Here is a 23,268-nt window from a genome sequence, read left to right as displayed (position 1 = left end):
TACCTGGGTGGTTCAGTCAGTTAAGCATCTGCCTCCGGCTCAGGTCATGGTCCCAGAGTCCTGCAATCAAGCCCTGTGTCGGGCTCCCTGCTCAGCAGGAAGCCTGTTTCTCCCTCTCCCTCCCCCAACTCGTGTGTTTGCTCTCTAATAAATAAAACCTTTTTTAAAAACTGCTGCTCCACTGAACACATGAAGAAGAACGTGAAATAGCCTTATCACTGACAACGGAGAAAATTTCAGTGGGCTGGATAGAAGATCAAACCAGTTACAACAGCCCCTGAAGCCAAAGCCTAATCCAGAGCAAGGCCCTACTTCTTCAATTTTATGAAGGCTGAGAGAGGTAAGGAAGCTACCGAGGAAAAGTCTGAAGCTAACAGAGGTTGGTTCATGAGGCTTAAGGAAAGAAGCCATGTCCTTACCATCAAAGTGGCAGGTAAAGCAGCACGTTATCCAGGTCTACTAAGCTAATCGGTGGTGGCCACACTAAACAACAGATTCTCAATGCGGCGCAAACAGCCTTGTTTGGAACAAAATGCCATCTAAGACTTTTACAGCTATAGAGCAGAAGTCAGTGTCTGGCTCCAAAGGACAGGCTGCCTGTCCTGTGAGGGGCTAATGCAGCTGGTGACTTTAAATAAAAGTTTGTGCTGTAGAAATGGAACAACAAAGCCTGGAGGACAGCACATCTGCTTACAACATGGTTTACTGAATATTTTAAACCCACTACTGAGACCTACTGCTTAAAAAAAAAATTCCTTTCAAAATAGTACTGCTTGTGGGCGATGGACCTCCAGATTGTGGTTTTCATTCCTGCCAACACAACATCCATTCTGCAGCCCATGGATCAAGGAGTCATTTAGACTTTCAAGCCTTAAGAAAAACCTTTTGTAAAACCAGAGTTGTCAGAGATGGTGCCGCCTCCAATGTGTCCAGGCAAAGTAAGCCTGGAAAGCATTCTCCATTCTAGATGCCATGATGAACATGCAGGAGTCATGGGAAGAGGTGAAAATAATCACCATTAACAGGAGTTTGGAAGAAGTGGATTCCAGACCCCATGGATGAGTCTGAGGAGTTGCAGACCTCAGCGGAGGAAGTCACTGCGGCGGAAACAGCAAGAGAACTGGAATTAGAAGTGGAGCCTGAAGACGGGACTGAGTTGCTACCATCTTGTGATCAAACTTGAAGGGATGAGAAGTTGTTCCTTACGGATGAGCAAAGGAAGTGGTTTCTTGAGATGGAATCTACTCCTGGTGAGGATGCTGTGAAGACTGTCAAAATGGCAGCAAAGAATTTAGAATATGACATGAGCTTAGTTGATAAAGCAGCAGCAGGGTTTGAGAAGACTGACTCCAATTCTGAAACAAGTTCTGTGGATAAAATGCTGTCAAAGAGCATAGGTGGTAGGAGAAATCACTTGTGAAAGGAAGAGTCAATCTGTGGCAAACTTCATTACTTTTAAGAAAAGGCCACAGCCATCCACATCAAGACAGGATCCTCCACCAGCAAAAGTCCAGCTCGCTGAAGGCTCAGATGATAGTTAGCATTTTTTTAAGGTATGTACATTGTTTTTTAGACCTGATGCTACTGCACACTTAAGACTTCAGTATAGTACACATAACTCATATATACACGGAGAAATAAACTCATCTGACTCGCTTAACTGTGGTATTTGCTTTAGTGCAGTGATCTGGAACTGAACCTGCAAATCTCCAAGGTATGCCTGTATTTGCATCTGTAAGATTCACCTACTACTCCAATCAAAACAACAAAACATGGGTTTTTATAATAGGCTTTAATTTTCCTTAAAATATAGCTTCCTTACTAAATTCATACCATTTTGATTCTTCATAGTTTGAATGATGGAATCTGTTACTTGATCATTTTAAAGAGTTGTTTATGTGGACCGAGTCATGCTATTTACCATGATTCAAACCTTCTGAGAAGTTCAGGAGCAGCCTAGGACTTTGCAGTTGTTTTTGAAGGCTGGAATTGTCCTGCTTCAAATTTTTCTTTGAACTTTAAGTAGTCTCTTCTTTTATCAAAATATTTTATCTGTTGAGAAAAAAGTGTTTGAAATAAGGGCAAGTTTTACAGCTTAAACAAAAGCACAGATTTACATGTTACAAATTATTCAACATAAGTTGAGTAAGTCGCCTAAGTGATTTGTATTCTAGAATCATTCTGAATCAAGTCATACGATGTATAAGAGTCTCCAAAGATGGTGTAGACCAGTGAGCCCTAACCCCTTCTGGGTTCAAGAGCCTATGGAGAATTCAAGTAACCCACGGACCTTCTCCTCGAGAAATGTCCCTGTGCTTGGACATGTGAACGTTGCCGTGTGGGCTCAGAGTTCGTAGGCCATAAAACTTCGTAATTTAAAGACACTGTACAAGTTTTTCTTATCAACTGTAAGTTCAATAAGTTTTGTAGTTCATCAGCTATGATCAAGTTTATCTCATCCAGAAACACACATTTGTGACAGATGGTTAAAAATTATTATATTTATAAACTGTGAATGAGTGGCTAAAATTTTAGTAAATTAAAGACTTCATCTTATTTATATCCTTCTCTTGCCATAGGGAATTTGAAGTATCTTAAAGCCCCATATTCTGAAACAGCAAAATTACAGTAGAAAATCAAGGTCACAAACCTGTCAAGTGTCTAGATAGGTGCTGCTTTGCAGACAAGGCAAAGGCAGACCACCACACATTTTCACTGTCAGGAGAAAAAAACACTAGGTGTTTTGTTAAAAGCTTTTCTTAGGATTTAATTCTTATTCAGTGGAGCCTAAGTGAAAATTAGACTGAGCACGTACACTTCCGTCTCATGCTGGCATGAGAGAGACAGATAAGCCGCTGCAGAGTTAACATTTCTCCCGGGGACACGACAGCCATGGAATGTCCTAACAGTCCCCTCTGAGTGAGTATGGCTTTCATACTGACCAAGAACCCTTGTCCTCTAAAACCACAGACTATCAGAAATTTGCTCTTCGAGGTTAGAGCAATAAAAATGCAACTTCCTACCTTTGCCTGGAGGATCCCAGGCAACCTAACACAAAGAAGCAGCCTTGATTTCCAGCCCAGGAGCAGGATCTCTAAGAAAATAGGTCCCTGGGTCCCTTCTCAGTCCAGAGCTGACCATGACCTGTTTATCGCAGCCCTGCTTTGAGCTTACCAAAGCACGGCTTCATTTCACTTTTACCTACTTCCACCCCGCCCCTAAATCCTTGGAGGACTCCTTTCCTGTGCCCGGTGAGATGCCCACAGCTCCTCTGGTGTGTGGTCTCCATGGTTACCAGACTACAGATTTACCCCGGTGGCTGGGATGGGTGTTCTGCATACAAGGTGCCACAGGAAGAAGTGGACGGTGTCCGGATCTTTGTGACAGATCCTGTCACATCTCCCAACTGTCTGACCGACAATTCCGTGTAGATGTCCTACCAGCAGATTGGTCCCAGCTCGGCCTGAACCAAGCTCCTCTTCAAACGCGTTTCTCCTCTAATACTTCTTTCAGTGAACGCACCACTGTCCACCTAAACCCTTCAATCCCACTCCCTCTTCATCACTACACCACAGGCCCTCATTTCTCTCCCCTCCTTAATCCATCGGTCACGCCGCTGCCAAGTGTGATCTTTTCAAAACCGAAATCTGATCGTGTCCCTTGCTGGAAGGTCTTTCCGGGCATCCCTACAGACTTAAGGTCAACATCCAAACTCCTCAGCAAGACAAACAAGGCCATTCGTGGCTTAATCTCTGCCCACCTGTCCGTTCTGAATCTGCCACCGGCCCGGAAATGCTGGCCATCCAGAGCTGCTCCAGGTCCCGGATGGGCTTCCCGGTGTCTGCAGGGACCACACTCCACCTGAACTGCTCTCCACCCCAGCCCTCTCTCAGTTAGCAGGCGGGGATCCTCAGCACGGGGCCCGCGCTCTCCCTCTCTGGGCTCACGAGCCAACGAGCACGTACGGAGGAGGACTGTGTCCGTGGGATGCTAGCATCCTCCACGCCCTTACAGGAGATGCAAGACAGTACTGCGAACACCGAAACGCTGGGGTTTCTGAAATTGATACTGGGATCAGGTCTCTTGGATGATGCTGGAATGATTGATGGATCTCAGCCCTGCTCCCTCCTCAGCGATGAACCAACAGGAGACTTTCAGTCGGCCTGTCACACAGGTTAGGCTGATGAGCGCCATAAAAGCAGTAAAGCGTCAGAGAAGAGTAATTCGTTCTGGTGACACCCAGCATTTTAGTTTGTATGTAACAAAGCTGTACTTACTGCTTAGCTGACCTTGAACAAGTCACTTCACCTGAGCCTTAGTTCCTACTATGTAAAACAGACACAAAAGTACTCAGAAGACGGAATGAAATTAAAACTAATAATAAATGCCTCACACAGAACAGACCCAAGTGATACTTCCTTTTCTGACCCCCTTCCCCCACGGGCCTCCCCACCTTCTCACACAGCTCTGGAAGAATCTTTCCGTTTTTGTCTCTGACTACAGGGTAAGACGTCAGCAGGCAATCCCCGAGCAGAGCACCCAGGTGGGGAGGGAGCAGGCTGAGCGCGAACAGCACTGCCGCAGAACACAAGTGTTGGCAGCGGAACACCGTCAGATGCTGAAGTCACTTGGAAGAGTCTGCTACGCCACCCCCCTCCCTCCTTTGGTGGGGTCGGCTAGCGCTTTGCAGCCTGTGCCCCCTTCTCCACCAGTACTCCTGTCCTAAAGCTCGGGTGGCTGTCCACGTGGTCAGGCCTTCCGTGGCCCTGGCCTCTTCAGTGATCTCGTCCTCCAACCTGTCTTGCTCCCAGGATCAAAGCGTAGGCCTTGGCCTTACCGATAAATACGGCTTTTCCATAATCCCAATTCTGAGCGGCCACCTCTTCCCTTGCCCTGTAGGACCCTGAGCCCACCATGTATTCACAGACTCCCTCTCGTATCCTCGCAGCTCTCCTTCCTGTGGAACTCCGAACTCTCCAGCGGCCGCCCGTAGCACTCAGTAAATGCCACCGCGCCTGGCCTCCCATCCCTCTCTGACCCGGACGTCCGCCCCTCTCTCCTTGCTGTTCCTGAAACACACTGGGCCTGCCCCCACTGCAGGGCTGTTGTGTTGTCCCACTTCCCTCCTGCGGATGCTCATCAAGTAAGCCCTGCCAGGAAGGCTGAGGCCCTGGGCTCTGGGGCTGTGTTCGTGCTGGTGTCTTTCACTGAGTAATGGGAGGAGAGGCCTGCTGGGTACGGGATGGGGAAGAGTTCAGACTTGGATATGCAGAGGTCAAGGTTGGTCCTGTGAACATCTAAACCTGTTGAGACAGCTCAACAGGTGCCTCTGGAGCTGCGGACGAGGCATCAACACCTGAGAGCAGAATGCCTTGGGAGCACGAAGAGCACAGAAGACCACTGGCATGAACAGCCGCACAGGAAAGCTCTCCAACAGGCGTGGCTGCTAGCCGAGCAGGAGGAAAGCTAGGGCAAGGACTCAGAGGCACCCAAGGAGATCGGGCTTTTGTATTTAAATAGACTATAGTTATGACTAAGTTTCTAGGACACCATGAGGCTTGTGCAGACTATTTTCATGGATCTTGTTCTTGCATGACAGGCACAGGAAGGAGAATGTGGAGAAGGGAAAAAGCATGGGGTCCAGACTCACACTCCTGAGCTCAAATCCAGGTTCTGCACTTACAGGTGACTTCGTTTCAATGCGCCCATGTCCTTGTCTGCAAAACTAGGTGACTGAGAAAAGCGGAGGTGGAGGGCACATCTGAAGTGCTCGGAGCACATACTCAGTAAATGAGCTGTGAGCAGGACACAGTAACCTGGAGGGCAGGCTGGCCCTCAGCCAGGGTCCCAGTGGGAGGGACAGAGAATAAAGAAGCAGCCCCTTATGACGCAGAGAACAAAAGCTGCCCCGAAAGAAGGGGAATGGGAGGGTCTGCTAATCACCAGGCTGGAGAGAAAGCAGTGGGTTTCCGAGGAGAGGGGTGGGGGGGATAAAAACAGGACGGAAGCGTGACTTTGCAAAGGGGCTAAGACAGGCATTCCTAACCACGGTTATCGGGATCACTTGTAGAGCCAAGATCGGGTTCTATTTCCAGACATTCAGTAAATCTGAGGTGAGGTCTGGGACACAGCTCTTTAAAAAATCTCCACATGATTACGACATGTCACCTGGGTGGAAAATCATGGCAAGGCTGTCAAAAGGTCTCCCAGGGACAAAATTCTCCTGAGAAAATGCGGGGGGTGGGGTGAGAACAGAACCCACCAACACCCAGGCCCCCAGAGTTCCTGCCCGGTTCTCAGCTCCACCCTGCTCTCGGTGACCACAGGGCCAGAGAGCCCAGTGAGAAGGGGACAGCACAGGCAGGAAAAGTATCAGGACCCTAAAGGACTCAGGTCTGAGTTAGCCCAAGCTCCCACATTCTCCACCTACTTCTTAAACCAAGAGTTATTCTTGGTGCATCAATCCTAATGGGAAAACCAGGGATGTATAGTATTTTTTGCCTAAATCATTACACAATCCAATCACAAAACCCCACATTGATCATGTTTCTATTTATATGTCAAGTTAGACACTGAGTCTTCACAGGAATCCCATGAGATAGGTTGCATTATGCTGGTTTTACAGATGAAGAGTTCATCTAAAGCACGTTCTCCTGACTGCATTCACTCCCAGCCCAGCCCTCCTCCTATGACCCCACCCTTCTAGTGGTCTCCTGCACCCCTCTGGCTCCTCCTCTAAACATGTGAGGTGTGACAGGGAAGACCCTAAACCACGTCCTAAGATGAGCTGTTCTCCCAGCTGTCTGCTATACCTGCAGCAGCATGATGGAGTGGGAAAGCACAAATTCAGGGTCAAAGCTTCCATTAGCCAGCTGGGCCTGACTTAGAATTACAGTTCTGCCACTCACTGACCAATACTGAGCAAGTTATTTCAATGCCCTGACCTTCAGATGCCTCCTCCAGAAACCGCGAGCAAACCACCCACCTGAAAGGATACTGATATAGGAGGGTCAAGCACTTAAGACAGGACAATTTACTGAGCTCAATGTTCTTTCCCTTTTCCAGCCCACTCCCAGACTAGGGCCAGGCAGCACACAGCAGGAAAACTGTCAGGGAGGCATTTGGGGCAGCTGGTGACAGAACCCATCACACCAACATCCTCCTACTTCCTAAACTATTCTCATATTTTGGGTAAATGACCATATGATTTTGGGTGGGCAACAGGGAATGCTTTAATTCTGATAGTAGCTCTAGGCCAGTGAATTTGCCAACTCTTGCCCAAGATTAAATATTGTTCTTAAGATCCTGGAGAAATCTACCAATTCAGCGGGTTGGAATTGTTGGTTATTATTTACAGGTTTGTTTCCAGTGATCTTTAAAGTGTCAGGTGACATTTCCCAAATGTCTGCCTGATAGAAGAACATAAAACAAAGTCCAGATTTCCAGGCAGGGGTTTCTCTGCTGCTCACACAAACTAGATCTGAGGTGCCTCCCACGACGGTGCTTCATCTCCCAGCCTACCACGCAACACTGTAAGCTCTCTGCGTTTTAACAGCGAACAGAAACCCATCCGAGTGTGCCTTACCCACTGCTGGGGACAACTGGATTCAAATGAGCTTCTTAACTTCTTGCACTGAGAAGCGTCCTCTGTGTTCTCATCTAAACACTTCCAGTATTCATCCCGGGCTCCCCAGCAAGCCTGTCTTTCTTTCATAGACGGGGCTGCCATTCCTAGTGGGCTCAAGCTGTCGGCCAAAATAACATTTGATGTTAACGAGGGATCTTGTCGTTTCAGAGAAGGCAAGGCACTAACACTGTCGTTCCTTTCCATCCCCTTTCTGAAATTCTACCTCGGGATTTTAACGACGCAGCTGAAATCCATCAGTTCTAAGTTAACGATACCTTAAGACCACTCGCTTTTGAAGCTTATCTCCTACACTGTGAAACTGGGCCCCCAGCCGGGCGGCGGCTTGGTCTCACGAAGCCGAGTTAGAACTATGGTTCTCTCACAGTCCTGTCACTCGAAGTAGCTCATTTATCCTCTCGAGCTTGTCTCCCCATCTGTAAAACGGGGGTAGCAGGGCCCATTTTACAAGGTTGCCGTTCGAACCAAACTGCTGTACAAATAAATGGACGGGGTCAAAGTGACTCAGCAGGGCCAGGAGTGCTACCCAGTTGTGCAGAAGAGGAACGCGAGGCGCGCGGAGTCGGCGACCGCCCGGGGCCCCATTCCACCACGCACGCCCGCCGGGCCCCAGCGGCAAGATGACCTCTCGCCCGCCCGGCACCAGGTTCCCTTCGGCGCCCACGGGAGGAAAGGGCCATGAAACCCAACAGACTGGGGGCGGGGGGCGGGCAGGGAGGAGGGCCCGGTGCCGAGTCCTGGCGCCCGGAGGCTCGCCTCGCCCGCGGGGGCTCAAGCAGCGTAGAACTCACCACCCCAAGGAAGCACTTCACGCAGCGAATCAGCCCGCCTGCTTGGAGTGACCCTTACGGGATCCCGTTCACCGTTCAAGGGGGGCGGGACTTCCGGCTCCGCTTCCTCTCCTATTGCAGCGACTTCCTGCTGGGCGGGCGCGGGAGGCGGTGCCTGGGGGCGTGGAGGTGGAGAGTGGGTGGGACTCTGTCGCTGCTCTGAGCGGCCTCAACCCTACTGGTGGGTGCGTGCCTCGGGGATCCGAGGTTTTTAACCACTGTGAGGGTCTGTGCTCCTTTCGTTAATCTAAATTTCTATGTATATCTCACCCCGCGCCGCCTGGAAGGCTTGACTTTCGAGTCCTGCCGGACAAGGAGGTTTAGGGTGGAAATTTGCACCCGAGGGATGAGAGCGAGACGAAGTGGTTAAATGTGACAGCTTAATTGCAAGCTTCCTAGATAGAGATATGTAGAGAGGGTGAGGGAGAGGAAGAAAGATGGGGAGAGGGAGAGAGAGGGGGAGGAGGGAAGGGGAAATGGGGGGTAGAGGGAGGAGTGAGGGAGAGGCACACGACCCAGGAGATTTGGCAAATAAGTGAACCAAGCTGCGAACCCGAGGCCTTCGAGCTCCTAGTCCCCTGGTTGAGCTTTCATCCTGGTACATTTCTCAACATCATCACCTTGTCTTGAACCCTTGCTGCTTGCTTCTGTGGATGGAAAATGTCCTTTTAGTTGGTATTTGGAGACATCTAGTGAAAGAGAATGTGAAAGCAAAGTTCCATTCTGCTGAGATGTGATAGTTAAAATGTGAGCGTGATTAGAGTTTGCAGATAGGATCTGTGGACTTGGATCTGAAATTGTGGAAGGTAATTCAAATTAGAGGAGAATGGAGAAAATAAATATTTGCATTTTTGTTTTAATCTTACTCGTGGGTTTTTTTACTCCCCAAACACCAAGGTATTTTTAAAAAGGAATTAAAAGAGCTGCTCCAGGTATTTTGAAAGAATGCTATTTCTTTTTTTTTTTTTTTTAAGATTTTATTTATTTATTTGATAGAGCAAGAGAGCACAAGCAGGGGCAACAGTAGAGGGAGAGGGAGAAGCAGGCTCCCCGCCAGGCAGGGAGCCCGATGCGGGGCTCGATCCCAGGACCCTGGGATCATGACCTGAGCCGAAGGCAGACGCTTAACCATCTGAGCCACCCAGGCGCCCCAAAAGGATGCTATTTCTAATACATAAACAAGTTAATATGTCTGAGTAGAATCTTTAAAAGCACGTTTATGGATAAAGATCAGTCGGTCATTTGGTGTCTGGTTCTCTTAACAGATTCCATGTGCATCACCTAGTCCTGTTGAAGTTCTAAAGTGCTTATAAAACTGAGAGCACCCTACAGCTCTGCAGTTAGGGCTGCTGTTTGATCCTTTCCAAATTAAATATGTGCAGATTTTCAGAGTGGCCAGGTGAAGCTAAGTACCACCAAACATAGGTTCTACAATATGAAAAGTATTTCTGTAAGTTAGTGGACTCTATAAGATAGTAGAATGCTTTATCTTTACCAGAGCTGCTCATTTCTTTTACACTATGTCTACCAAGGGCAGTTTATATAAAGATAATATCTTCTAAGTATGACCAATGAGATATAAAAAGGATGAAAAGAAGGAGTCTTGGATGACTTCAGAGTTGAAAAAAGAAAAACATTTAAAATTTTAAGTTTATATGTACTAACGATAAATATATAAAATAAAGTGAAACTGGACTGAATTACAAAGCAAAAAGTATAGTGAGGTTACTTTAATAAGCCTTTCTCAGTGATTTTTAAGACAAAAGAAAAATCAATAAGGATATAGAAAATGTGACTAACATGATTAATAAACTTGACCTAATGAATATACACAGAACATAAACAAAATTAGAATGTACATTTTTTTGAAAGCAAACATGGCACCATCCCCAAATCAACTGCATACTTACCTGTAAAGCAACTCTCAACAAATTTTAAAGATTGAAATCATTCAGCACATGTTTTTTGACCATTATGCAATTAAGCTAGAAATCAATAAAGAATTATAACAAATCCATATAAACCCTAGTCAGAGAAGGAGTCATAATGATAATGAGAATATATTTTGAGCTGAACAATAAAATACAATAGCAATGACTGTGGGATGCAGCTAAAACAGGACTTAGAGGAAGATTTATAGCCCAAAGTATATTAGAAAAGAGGCTAAAAAGTCTTTAGCTAAAGATCCCTTTTCAAGAAGTCAGAAAAAGAGAACAAAATTAAAGAAAGTAAAATGACAGAAATAATATTAAGAGCAGGAATGAATGAAATGGGAAACAAAAGTAATGTGCCAGAGACTGTCTGTATTGGTACAGGAGAGAAAATTATGCATACCTCTCCCCTACTCCATGGCCACTAACATCAAATTAGTGGCTTGAAATTGTCCATGATGATAGTATTCACTCCAAGGAAATCAACAAACAGGCTGGTGTTTTGTTTTGTTATGTTCGGAGCCAATCTACTAGCAGACCACTGCATACAATGGATTAAAAAAATCCAAAAGTTGATTCTTTTTTTAGAAAACACTAATAAAATTGACAAATATCTGTTAGTATTGAACAATACAAGGAGAGATGTTAACCTATATCAGTAATGAAAACTATAGACATCAAAAAAGTTAGGACATCTTATGAACAATTTAATGCAAATAAAATTTAGGTAAATGCACAAATTTCCAGAAAAACACAACTGGCTGACTCAAGAGTAGAAAATAGGAGTCTTCCTAAGCCATAATTTAAATCAGTAGTAAAGAATCTTCACACGCAAATTCCAGGTCCACGGCTCCACCACTAAGTTCCTTTAAACTTTGAAATACTTCCATCCTTATGTATGAGGCTGCCATAACTTCTGTACTAATTACAAAATCCCCATACTTCTGAAACACCAAACTCTTTGGAACTCATTAGCCCTAACTTTCATTAGGTGAAAAATGTGATTTAGTGACATGAAGCTCTTTCTAGTCATTATTTATATATTACTTAGGTGACTACATGTGTTTTGCTGCAGAAATAGTAATGTTTGAATATTGCTTTTTGAGTAGAGGTGCTCTTCCAGTTCTTGTTGAAAGTGTTACATAAATATGCTGTATGTGTTCCCTAGTACTTTTCCAACGTCCAAAAAAGTCTGTATTCCAAAACACATCTGGCTCCAAGAATTTCAGATAAAATGCGTGGACCTACAGAAGAATGTTTCATGACTTTGGGGTCAAGAAGAATTTTTTTTTTTTAGCCATAAAGAAAAAGATCAATGAATTCAACTATGTTAAAATTAAGGACTTTTGTTTACCACACAATACCATAAAGCGAGTGGAAAAGACAAAACCACAATGTGGGAGAAGTTTGTAAAACAAAGAATTGGTACCCAGGATATATAAAGAACACTTAACGAATCAATAAGAAAGAGAAAATGTAGTTTTTAAAATAGGCAAAAGGCTTAAATAGGCACAGCACCAAAGAGGAAATACAAATGAGCAATGTAAGAAAATACCTACATCCACGTTAGTAACCACAGACATGAACATTCAGATCGCAGTGCACACTGTTAGACACCAACCAGACCCAAGAATAATTAAAAAGTCCGACAGTAATGAAAAGATACAGAAGGACAGAGAGAATTCAAGCAGACTCCCTGCTGAACATGGAGCCTGACATGGGGTGGATTCCATGACCCTAAGATCATGACCTAAGTGGAAACCAAGAGTCTGATGCTCAACCATCTGAGCCACCCAGGCGCCTCTATTTGTCACAATTGTTAAACAAATAGAGTAATTGTTTAGTCTGGAAAAGGTCATCTTTAGTACACAGAAAGGTAAAAATGATCATACAGACCATTTATAAGGCGATTACTAAATTTTTAACAGATTTAACATTTTATGTACTCTTCTAAGTCAAAACTCAATAGTCGTCCATGCTGTCACCCGTACAATTAAGCACTTCCTAGTGGTCAGCTGTACACCTAAGGCGCAGACAGTGAAGCATTACTGAAGAGGTTTGAAACAGAGCGATAATGGTCCCCACCCTTACCTCCAGGGAGGTCCGGGGTGCACCAACTGAGAAACACGGATGTATCCAACAGCACAAAAACCACCAAGGAAAGGGAAATGTTGAGATGTCGATAAGGCCAACAAACCCAAAATAATGCAGGATAAGAACCGCAAAGGCCAGATTCCCCCTCTAAAATCTGGAAGGCTGTGGGCAAGTAAAAGAAAGTGGTGCCACAAAAGAATTTCAAATGCGTCGTCTTGACACAAAGGGAGTGTAGTCTCCCAGCCTGTCTGGAGGAGAGGGGAGGCGGGGAGAAGTCAGTGCGAACAGGTGGGAAGAGTGCTGTGCTGGCCCCGCTGCCCAGAGGAAACTTCCTGTGGGTGGATCTCTAGTCTGAACAGAGCAGATCCCCAAACCACTGCGGGGCGGGCTGGACAGACCCAGGAGCACAGCACGTAGGTGTTTTTCTGTTGCTGCCCACAGACTTTTATTTATAATCTGTACTGTTTTACAAAACAGTGTCACTGATGCCTACGCGGGGACCAAAACAGGAGAAAGATCCCCTGGCTTCAGCGTCGGCTGTAGAGATCCTTCCGAATTTCCTTTAGAGCTTGGTGGGAGCTCCTGGTCTTTTTCCTCCGGTGAACTGTAGTTATGCTCCAAGGGACTTTCTGCTTTCTTTCTTTTTTTCTTCTCTTGCATTTTATAATTATGATCTCATTTCATCTTAATAACAACCCACTGAAGCAGGCGCTCTATTCTCCCCATTTTATAGAGCTGCATTATCCAACAGAAGTATAAGGCAAGCTACACATGTAATTTTACAGTTTCTGGTAGCTACATTAACAAAGTACAGCTTGGGTGAAACTAACTATACTAATATATTTCCTTTAACCCAATATATTTAACATATTATCATTGGGGTGCCTGGGTGGCTCAGTGGGTTGGGCATCTGCCTTCGGCTCGGGTCATGATCCTGGGGTCCTGGGATGGAGCCCTGCATCGGGCTCGCTGCTCCGCGGGAAGCCTGCTTCTCCCTCTGCCTGCCACTCCCCCTGCTTGTGCTCTCTTTCTCTCTCTGACAAATAAATAAAATCTTTAAAATAAAAAAAACCCACATCTTAACTTGGACTAGTCACATTTCACGTGCTAAATAGCCACACGCGGCTAGCAGCTCCCCTACTGGACAGCACAGGGACAGGCGACAGACGTAAACTGTACGACGCACATTAAGGATGTGGCAGAGTGGACACTCCGGCTCAGACCTCGTCAGAAGGTTGTGCTCCTAACCTGTACCCTAAATGAGGGAAGAACCTTCCAGGCAGAGCAGGAGGTGATAGAAATGTCCAGAGTTGGGGCGCAGCAGGTCTCTTAAAACCATAAATGGCTGACTTTGGTTGAGACCTAGGATGTGGGCGTCCCCTCTATTACTGCAGCCTACTGTTCTGTGGTTGGAAACAATCTCAACTCTTTTTTTTCCCCATCTAAATTCTGACTCTTTTGTTCACCTCACTCACATAGGGGCAGACATCTGTTTGGCCCCTGCCACCAGGTTGCTGCCAAGCCCCGTGGGACCCCAGGTCTTGGGTAATGGATCCTGTGCGGTTTGAGCTCCATGTTTTCTCTCCCACCTACCCCACCCTGCAGCCTGCATCGTGTGGCTCCATTCCCTGAGAACAAACAACAAACAGCTACGTGGTCTCTGGGCCTCCCTTTCGGGAGGTTGGGGGAGGTCTCTGTGATCCGACCCCCAGCCTCCCTGGCCAGGCTGACTCCTCTCTGCTCTTTCAGTCAGGCCCCTCATGGCCCTGGCTATACTATTTCTTACCTCTGCCTCACCCTGATGCCCTTCTCCTCCCTGCTCAGCAGCCAATCCCATACCCTCTGCCAGACTTAGCTGACCGAGATCCTTCCAGAAGCCTCAGGGATTGGAGGCCACATCCATTTTGTGCTTTCCTCTCAGAGCTGTTAATTAACCTTCTCCACTCATTTCACATCCGTATTGATCCTCTCAGATCTACCAAGAGCTGGGGTTGATAATTTCCCAATTATTCCCCATAGTACAGAGACATGGAAGACGCCTAGGAACCCACCTGACATTTGCATGAAAGACAGGAAACAAGTAGCGAAAAGAGGAATTGCATTGTTTAATACAGAACATCTTTCATTTGACCCACAAATGCTTACTGAGTGTCTTTGGTACCGAGGCTGACCTACTGGGAAGCAGAGCTAAGTCCTTGCTTTCCATTTGTTCATAGCTGGGTGGCAGGAGTCAGGCATGAAAACCCAAAGCCACAATGTGATAAATACGAATACTGAGCAATGGGCCAAGTGCTGTGAGCATGAAGGACAGAGTAACACCTTCTTCCTGGGAGAACCAGGGACCTTCACAGAGGATGAACTCTGAGCTCACCTTAAAGGGTAAGTGGACATTTTCCAGCTATGAAGGGGGATGGGGGTGTTTCAAGCAGAGGGACGCACACGTGAAGGGCCTGGCACTGCCAGAGGGCCTTAGGGGTTGCCTCACTGTTCTTCAAACTCATTAAGTCCTTCCCTACTTTAGAGCCTTGTGCTGGCTGGTCCCTCGGGTCCTTCTGCCTGGGACATTTCCTCTCAACCACCTGTTCCCTTCCAAGTCACTGCTCACCAAATCCTACTCAGATCTCCCTATTTAAGTGGAAATCTGCCCTCACCTCCTTCATTCCATTATCCCAAGACCAGTTCGAACATTCCATTCTTGCTGCATTGATTTAAGATCTCAAATTAATCCATAGGTGTTTGTAATATTTATAGCCTCCCCTGAGTGAATCAGTCAGTATGCATAAAATGTACCTATTTGCGTTTCTATGAATCTATCACCCATCTAGACACCTAAGCTTATACTGGGTTATTCGCTCAAACCCTATACATTTCTGTTGTTATTGAATTAGTTGTTGATTCCTCAGAGAGGCATATTAAAATACTCTAATTACGTATTTGCCTATTTCTCTTTTATATTTCTAAATCATTATAATAGCTTACAGCTGTCTTGTTAGGTGTAGAAAATTATATCTTCTACCAATATAAGGTCCCTATCTACTCATTTAATATTTCTGGCCTTGAATTATATTATGTTATCTGATATTATCTCATCTACTTTCTTTTTTGTGGCATTTCCTCAGTACATATATTTTTCAATCCTTTACTTTAAACCTTTTTTTTCCTGTCGTTTGTTTTCATTTTACCTACTATACCCAGCATACAGTGACATTTTAACATCTCCCCTGAGAATCTGTTTTTAAATGGATGACTGTAATATATTTTCATTCACAAAGATTATGAAGATGTTTCAAATTATTCCAGCCTATCCTGGCCTGTTTCTAGTAATTCGGGACAAATGGGAGCCCATGTTCCATATGGCTCGTAAAAGTTATGAATTAGGGCGCCTGGGTGGCTCAGTTGGTTAAGCGACTGCCTTCGGCTCAGGTCATGATCCTGGAGTCCCGGGATCGAGTCCCGCATCGGGCTCCCTGCTCGGCAGGGAGTCTGCTTCTCCCTCTGACCCTCCTCCCTCTCATGCTCTCTGTCTCTCATTCTCTCTCTCAAATAAATAAATAAAATCTTTAAAAAAAAAAAAAAAAGTTATGAATTAAGCTAAAAACGAAATATGTTCTATCCTAATGTAGCTTTGTAGTGGCAACATTATGAAATATGTTTAAAGGTATAATTTTTATATAATTAAAGGTGCAAAAATGTCAAAGAAGGCTGAATTAAATTATTATGTATCTGGAGGTCCTGTGGATGGGGGTCTCTTTGGGCTGCTATAACAAAATACCACAGGCCGGGTGGCTGATAAACTACAGAAATTTTTTCTCACAGTTGTGGAACCTGGAAGTCTGAGATCAGGGTGCCAGCAAGGGCAGATAAGGGTCCTCTTCTGGGTCACAGACTTCTTCTATATCCACACTTGGCGGAAGGGGTGGGAGCTCTGTGTGATCTCTTTGATAAGGGCACTAATTATATTCACGAGGGCTCCACCTTTGTGACCTAATCACCTCCCAAAGACCTCAACTTCTGAGGGGTTAGGATTTCAACATACAAGTTTGCCGGGGGGTGGGGGGGGGGAGACACAAACATTTCAGTGATATTTAACTAATTTATACAGAAGTGTATATTGATTTTACAAAAGGCATTTTCCTTGCCATCATTTCAGCAAAATTACGTTGCTAAATAAGTATTTTCCCAAGAGATGGAAGAGGATGGCGGAGGAGAATCCTGAGCTCATCTCACCCCAGACACACCGAGCGAACAGCCACATTTGTGTGACAAACTGAAAAATGACCCAAGGGCTCCGGCAAACAGATCTTCCACGGTTAATCATCGAGATGAGGCCACATTGAAAAGGGTAGCAGGGGCGAAGATGCAGCTGGGAACCAACCCCCAGGTGACACACGACAGGCACAGAGAAGCCGAGAAGCAAGAGGATCAGACACCAGCCTGGGCACCCGGGCATCGGAGAGCCGCACTGGGAAGATGAGTCCCCATAACTCTGGCTTTGGAAACCAGGGGGGCTTAACTTCATGAGCTTTTAAAATCAGCAGGGCTTACCTCTGGGTATTTTAAAAATCAGCAGCCTTAACTCCAAGGGAGCCAGAGTGAGATAGGAAACGGAGTCCATGCTCTTAAGAGCCAACATAATAAATAACCTGGCCTGAGACACGGAACAGAAGCAGCAGTTTGAGAAGCTCCTGGGGTATGCCTAAAGGAGCCTTATTTACTCATCTCAGAACATGTGCTGGAGTGACAGGGATCTTCGGGAGACTTCTCCAAGAACAAAAATGCTGGTAGGTGCATTTTCTCTTCCCCTCTCCGAGCCTAGGTAGCAAGACACTTGCGGACACCAGCCCTAATGCTCCCCACCTAGCTTGCTAACACCACATGACCTGCCCCTGGATTCCTCCTGTGGACCCACCCCATCCAACCCACCTAGGCCGGCATCCATCCAAAGCAGCTCCTGCCCTGCCACAGCCTGCAGGCAGCCCCGGGACTAGTGCTACTCCAAAGCCGGAGGGAGAGGCAGAGATAACCAGACACACCAGGGGATCTGCAGTTCCAGCAGCTGAGCCTTTGAGTGGGCCGTGCAGGAGAGAGCCTGGCTGTGGGGTGCACCTACAGTTGCAGCAGAAAGGCTAACTGCAGACCCTTAGCACAACTGCTGACCCTGCCCACGGAGGAGCTCACAGCGGCCTCAGACAGACCTCTCAACACTGCAAGGACCAGCCCCTGCCCGGTGGGCCCCAAACAGTCAAAGCAAGTCATTCCGGCAGAGTGGGCTGAATGCAAATGTGGCTCAGCCACAACAGTAGAATGCATGCAGCCCAGATAGGAGACCTCCCTGAGCATCTGGTTCTGGGGACCAGGAGGCATTGCGCTACAGGAGCTCTCCTACACAAGGCCACTACTTTCAAGACCAGGAGGCAAGGCTGACCTCCTGAATACATAGAAACAAACACAGAGAGTTAGACAAAATGAGCAGATAGAGAAATATGTCCCAAATGAAAGAACAGGACGATATCACAGCAAATAGCTAAGTGAAAGAAAGGTAAGTGAGGGGTGCCTGAGTGGCTCAGATGTTAAACGTCTGCCTTCAGCTCAGGTCATGATCCCAGGGTCCTGGGATTGAGCCCCACATCGGGCTCCGTGCTCGGCGGGAGGCCTGCTTCTCCCTCTCCCACTCCCCCTGCTTGTGTCCCCTCTCTCACTGTGTCTCTCTCTGTCAAATAAAAATCTTTAAAAAAAAAAAAAGAAAGGTAAGTGATATGTTTGATAGAGAATTCAAAGTAACAGTCATAAAGATATTTACTGGACTTGAGAAAAGAGTGCAAGATCTCAGCGAGACTTCAACAAAAAGACAGAAAATATAAAACAGAACCAGCCAGACATGAAGAGTTCAATAACTAGGCAGTCACCCATCTCCTCTTTCAACATGACAGATACCGCTGTGTCTTTTGTCAAGGACCTCCTGGTGGGTGGAGTAGCCATGGCCGTCTCCAAGGCCACAGTAGCACCACCCATCGAGTGGGACAAGCTGCTGCTGCAGGTGCAGCACGCCAGCAAGCACATCACCGCAGATAAGCAATACAGGGGCATTAGAGACTGTGTGGCTCATATCCCCAGGGAGCAGGAAATCCTCTCCTTCTCATATGGTAACCTGGCCAGTTACTTCCCCACTCAGGCTCTCAACTCTGCCTTTAAAGATGAACACAAGCAGGGCACCTGGGTGACTCAGTTGGTTAGGCGACTGCTTTTGGCTCAGGTCATGATCCTGGAGTCCCAGGATCGAGTCCCGTGTCGGGCTCCCTGCTCAGCAGGGAGTCTGTTTCTCCCTCTGACACTCCCCCCTCTCATGCTCTATCTCATTCTCTCTCTCAAATAAATAAATAAAATCTTTAAAAAAAAAAAAAAAAAGATGAACACAAGCAGATCTTTCTGGGTGGTGTGGACAAGGGAACCCAGTACTGGTGCTACTTTGCAGGGAATCTGGCATCATGTGGTGCCACTGGTCACATCCTTGTGTTTTGTGTATTCTCTTAATTTTGCCTGAACCCATCTAGCTGCAGATGTGGGCAAAGCTGGAGCTGAAAGGGAATTCCGAGGCCTCAGTGACTGCGTGGTTAAGATCTACAAATCTGATGGGATGAAGGGCCTGTGCCAAGGCTTTAATGTGTCTCTGCAGAGTATTATCATCTACCGAGCTATAGTTTGGTATGCATGACACTACAAAGGAATGCTTCCAAGAGCCCAAGAATACTCACATCTTCATCAGCTGGATGATATCACAGCAGTTGCTGGGTCGAGTTCCTATGCATTTGACACTGTTCATCACCATATGGTGATGCAGTCAGGGTGCAAAGGAACTGACATCATGTACATAGGCATGCTTGACTGCTGAAGGAAGATTGCTTGTGATGAGAGAGCCAAAGCTTTTTTCAAGGGTGCATGGTCCAGTGTTCTCAGAGGCATGGTGGTGCTTTTGTGCTTGTCTTGTATGATGAAATCAAGAAGTTCACATAAGTTATTTCCTAGTCCCCCCTCCCCCTGTGAACAGGCATGTTGTATTATATAACATATCTTGAGCATTCTTGACAGACTGTTGATTATTTATCAACAGCAACTATTTACTGGTTGAAAATGGGAAGCAATAATATTCATCTGACCAGTTTTCTCATAAAGCCATTTCCATGATGATGGGACTCAATTATATTTTTTGTCACCCCTGATAAATTTGAAGAAATAAAAAATATCTGAAAAAAAAAAAAACAACCTAAAACTAAAAAACCAAAAACAAACAAAAAACACTGGAGGGAATCCATAGCAGTTCAGAGGAGGCAGAAGAACAGTCAGTGATCTGGAAGACAGGGTAATGGGCAGCAACCAAGCTGAACAGCAAAAAGAAAAAAATAAAAAATGGAATAGGTTAAGGGAACTCAATGACATCATCAAGCACAATAACATTCACATCAAAAGGATCCTAGAAGGAGAAGGGAAAGAGAAGGGGGACAGAAAACTTATCTGAAGAAATAGTAGGAGAAAACTTCTCTAAACTAGGGAGGGAAACAGACATCCCATCCAGGAATCACAGAGAGCCTCTACCAAGATTAATCCAAGGAGCTCCACACCAGGACACATGATAACTAAAATGGCAAAAAGTAATGATAAAGAGAGAATTTTTAAAGCAGCAAGAGAAAAGAAAACCGTTACACGCAAAGGAAACCCCATAAGGATTTTTCAGCTGATTTTTCAGCAGATTTTTCAGCAGAAACTTTGCAGGCCAGGAGAGAGTGGCATAATATATTCAAAGGGCTAAAAGGACTTGCAAGCAAGAATACTCTACCCAGGAAGATAACCATTCAGAATAGAAGGAGAGATAAAGAGTTTCCCAGGGGTGCCTGACTGGTTCAGTCAGAAGAGCATGTGACTCTTGATCACAGGGTCATGAGTTAGAGACCCATGTTGGGCATAGAGATTACTAAAAGCATAAAAAAAAAAAAAAAAAACTTAAAAAAAAGAATTTCACAGACAAAGTTAAGGGAATTCATGACCACTAAACCAACCAGAGGAAATGTTAAAGAGAACTGATTTGAAATTAATGAAAGTAAAAAAATTCACAGGTAAAAGCAAATATAAAGGTAGTAGATTAATCACTTATAAAGCCAGTATGGAGGTCAAAACACAAACTAGTAAAATCAATTACATCTACAAAAATTAATCAAGGGATACACAAAATAAAAAGATGTAAAACATGACATAATATACATAAATGTGGAGGGGGGGTGTAAAAATGTAGCACTTTTAGAATGTCTTGAAAATTAAGTAACCATCAACTTAATATGTCCTGCTATACACATAAGATTTTATATATAAACCTAATGGAGACAAATAAAAATGAAAACACAATGATCCAAAATCTTTTGGATGCAGCAAAAGCAGTTCTTTTATTTTTTTTTTAAGATTTTATTTATTTATTTGATAGAGAGAGATAGCAAGAGAGGGTACACAAGCATGGGGGAGCTGGGGAGGGAGAAGTAAGCTGGAGAGGGAGAAGCAAGCTTCCCATTGAGCAGGGAGCCCAACATGGGGCTCAATCCCAGGACCCTGGGATCATCACCTGAGCCGAAGGCAGACGCTTAACGACTGAGCCACCCAGGTGCCCCTAGCAAAAGTGGTTCTAAGAGGGAGGTTTACACCAATACAGGCCTACCTCAAGAAACAAGAAAAATCTCAAAAAGAACTAGAAAATGAACAAAGCCCAAAGCTAACAAAAGGAAGGAAATAATAAAGATTAAAGCAGAAATAAATGAAATAGAGGTTAAAAAACAATAGAAAGGATCTATGAAGCCATGATTTGGTTTTTTTTGAAAAGAGTAACAAAATTGATAAATTTTTAGCCAGACTCTAGAGAGAGGACTCAAATAAATAAATGAAAAAGGTGAAGTAGCAACCAGTATCACAAAACTAAAGGGGATTATAAGACACTATTACAAAAAAAATATATGCCAACAAATTGGACAATTAGAAGGAATGGATAAATTCCTAGAAACACAATCTCCCAAGACTGAATAAAAAAGAAACAGCAAATCCAAACAGACTTACTAGTAGTAATGAAATGAATTGGTAATAAAAGAACTCCTAACAAACAAAAGTCCAAGACTAGATGGCTTCACAGGTGAATTCTACCAAACACTTAAAGAAGAGTTAATGCCTGTCCTTCTCAAATTATTCCAAAAACAGAAGAGGAAGGAAAACTTCCAAATCCATTCTGTGAGGTCATCATTACCCTGATACCAAAAGCATAAAGACACTACAAAAAAAAAAAAAAAAAAGCAATTATAGGTCAATATCCCTGATGAACATAGATGCAAAAATCCCCAACAAAATATTAGCACGTTGAATTCAACAATACATTAAAAAGATCACTCACCATGATCAAGTGGGATTTATTCCAGGGATGCAAGAACAGTTCAATATCATCAATCAACATGATACACCACATTAACAAAATGAAAGATAAAAACTATATGATCATCTCAATAGATGCAGAAAAGGCATTTGACAAAATTCAACATCTGTTCATGACAAAAACTCTCAGTAAAGTGGATTTAGAGATAACATACCTCAACATAATATATGACAAATCCACAGCTGACATCCTACTCAACTGCGAAAAGCTGAAAGTTTTTCCTCTAAGATCTGGACCAAGACAAGGATGTCCACTCTCGTCACTTTTATTCAGCATAGTACTGAAGGCCTAGCCTTAGCAGACAAGAAAAAAAATAATAGACATCCAGACTGGTAAGGAAGAAGGAAAACTGTCACTATTTGCAGATGACATGATACATATATAGAAAATCCTAAAGACTCCACTAAAAACTATTAGAATGGATACGTGAATTCCATAAAGTTGCAGGATACAAAATAAAATATGAAAATCTGTTGTGTTTTTATACACTAATGATAAAGTAGCAGAGACGAGAAATTAAGAAAATAATCCCATTTACAGTGCCATCAAGGAGAATAAAATACCTAGGAATAAATTTAACCAAGGAAGTGAAAGACCTATACTCTGAAAACTCTAAGACATTGATTAAAGAAATTTAAGACAACACAAACAAATGAAAAGACAGTCCATGCTCATGGATTATAATAATTCATATTTTTAAAATGTCCAGACCATCGGGAGGAAGGGAAAAGATGGCTGAGGAGTAGGGGACCCTATTTCAACTGGTCCGCGGAATTGAGCTGGATATCTACCAGACCACTCTGAGCACTCATGAAACCAGCCTGAGATGTAAGAAGATCTGGATCTCTACAAACAGAGTATCGCAGGCGCTTGGTTTTGAGGTACAAAGCGGGGAGCCGTGATTCCACGGGCAGATATTGGAGGATAAACGGCAGCGGGAGGGTACCTGGACATGGGGATCCTACAGTGCCGGTGAGCGACAGCCTCGCGCGCTGCAGACGGGCACAGACTCGCAGACCAGTAGCGTCAGGAGAGGACTTTAGGGCAACCCCCGGGGCGGAAACCCAGAGCGGTGGGGTCGAGCAGGGTAACTGCAGCCCCCAGGGCAGAAAACCGGAGCAGCGCGGTTGTGCACTCGAACTGGGAGCGGCTGGCGGTTTTAGAAGCACAAAGGGCAGAGACGTGCCCCGACCTGGAGGCAGGACTGGGAGCACTGCGGAGGGGCGCACAACCCAGGATGCTGCAGTTTATAGCAGCACGGACAGAAACGGAGACAGTGTGGCCTGGAGAGCTCACTGAAGAACAGACTGT

General features: G+C 45.0%; 1 protein-coding gene and 1 pseudogene across 1 annotated transcript; one reads left to right on the top strand and one right to left on the bottom strand.

Annotated features, from left to right (window-relative positions):
* Window positions 1-689: 689 nt before the first annotated feature.
* Window positions 690-8,580, bottom strand: LOC116648409 (cytochrome c oxidase assembly factor 6 homolog). The gene is made up of 3 exons (XM_032430370.1): window positions 8,437-8,580; window positions 7,586-7,745; window positions 690-2,052 (listed from the first exon to the last, which is right to left on the bottom strand). The coding sequence occupies exons 2-3, from the start codon at window positions 7,727-7,729 to the stop codon at window positions 1,957-1,959; spliced, it is 240 nt and encodes a 79-aa protein (XP_032286261.1). The 5' UTR covers window positions 7,730-7,745; window positions 8,437-8,580; the 3' UTR covers window positions 690-1,956.
* Window positions 8,581-18,310: 9,730 nt separating this feature from the next.
* On the top strand, window positions 18,311-19,511 carry LOC116648429 (annotated as a pseudogene).
* Window positions 19,512-23,268: the final 3,757 nt, after the last annotated feature.

This window comes from Phoca vitulina, unplaced genomic scaffold, assembly GCF_004348235.1.
Source record: "Phoca vitulina isolate PV1807 unplaced genomic scaffold, GSC_HSeal_1.0 scaffold43, whole genome shotgun sequence".
Classification (NCBI taxonomy): Eukaryota; Metazoa; Chordata; class Mammalia; order Carnivora; family Phocidae; genus Phoca; species Phoca vitulina.
The sequence above is the reverse complement of the archived record's forward strand: the minus strand, read 5'-3'. Positions and strand labels throughout refer to the sequence as shown.

Bases quoted from the DNA above. Each gene is read 5' to 3' on its own strand.
- LOC116648409 (XM_032430370.1), bottom strand. From the start codon at position 7,729: ATGGCAGCCCCGTCTATGAAAGAAAGACAGGCTTGCTGGGGAGCCCGG. The intron at 2,053-7,585 runs GTAAGGCACACT...TTTTCTCAACAG, and splicing joins CCAGTTGTCCCCAGCAGTGG to ATAAAATATTTTGATAAAAG.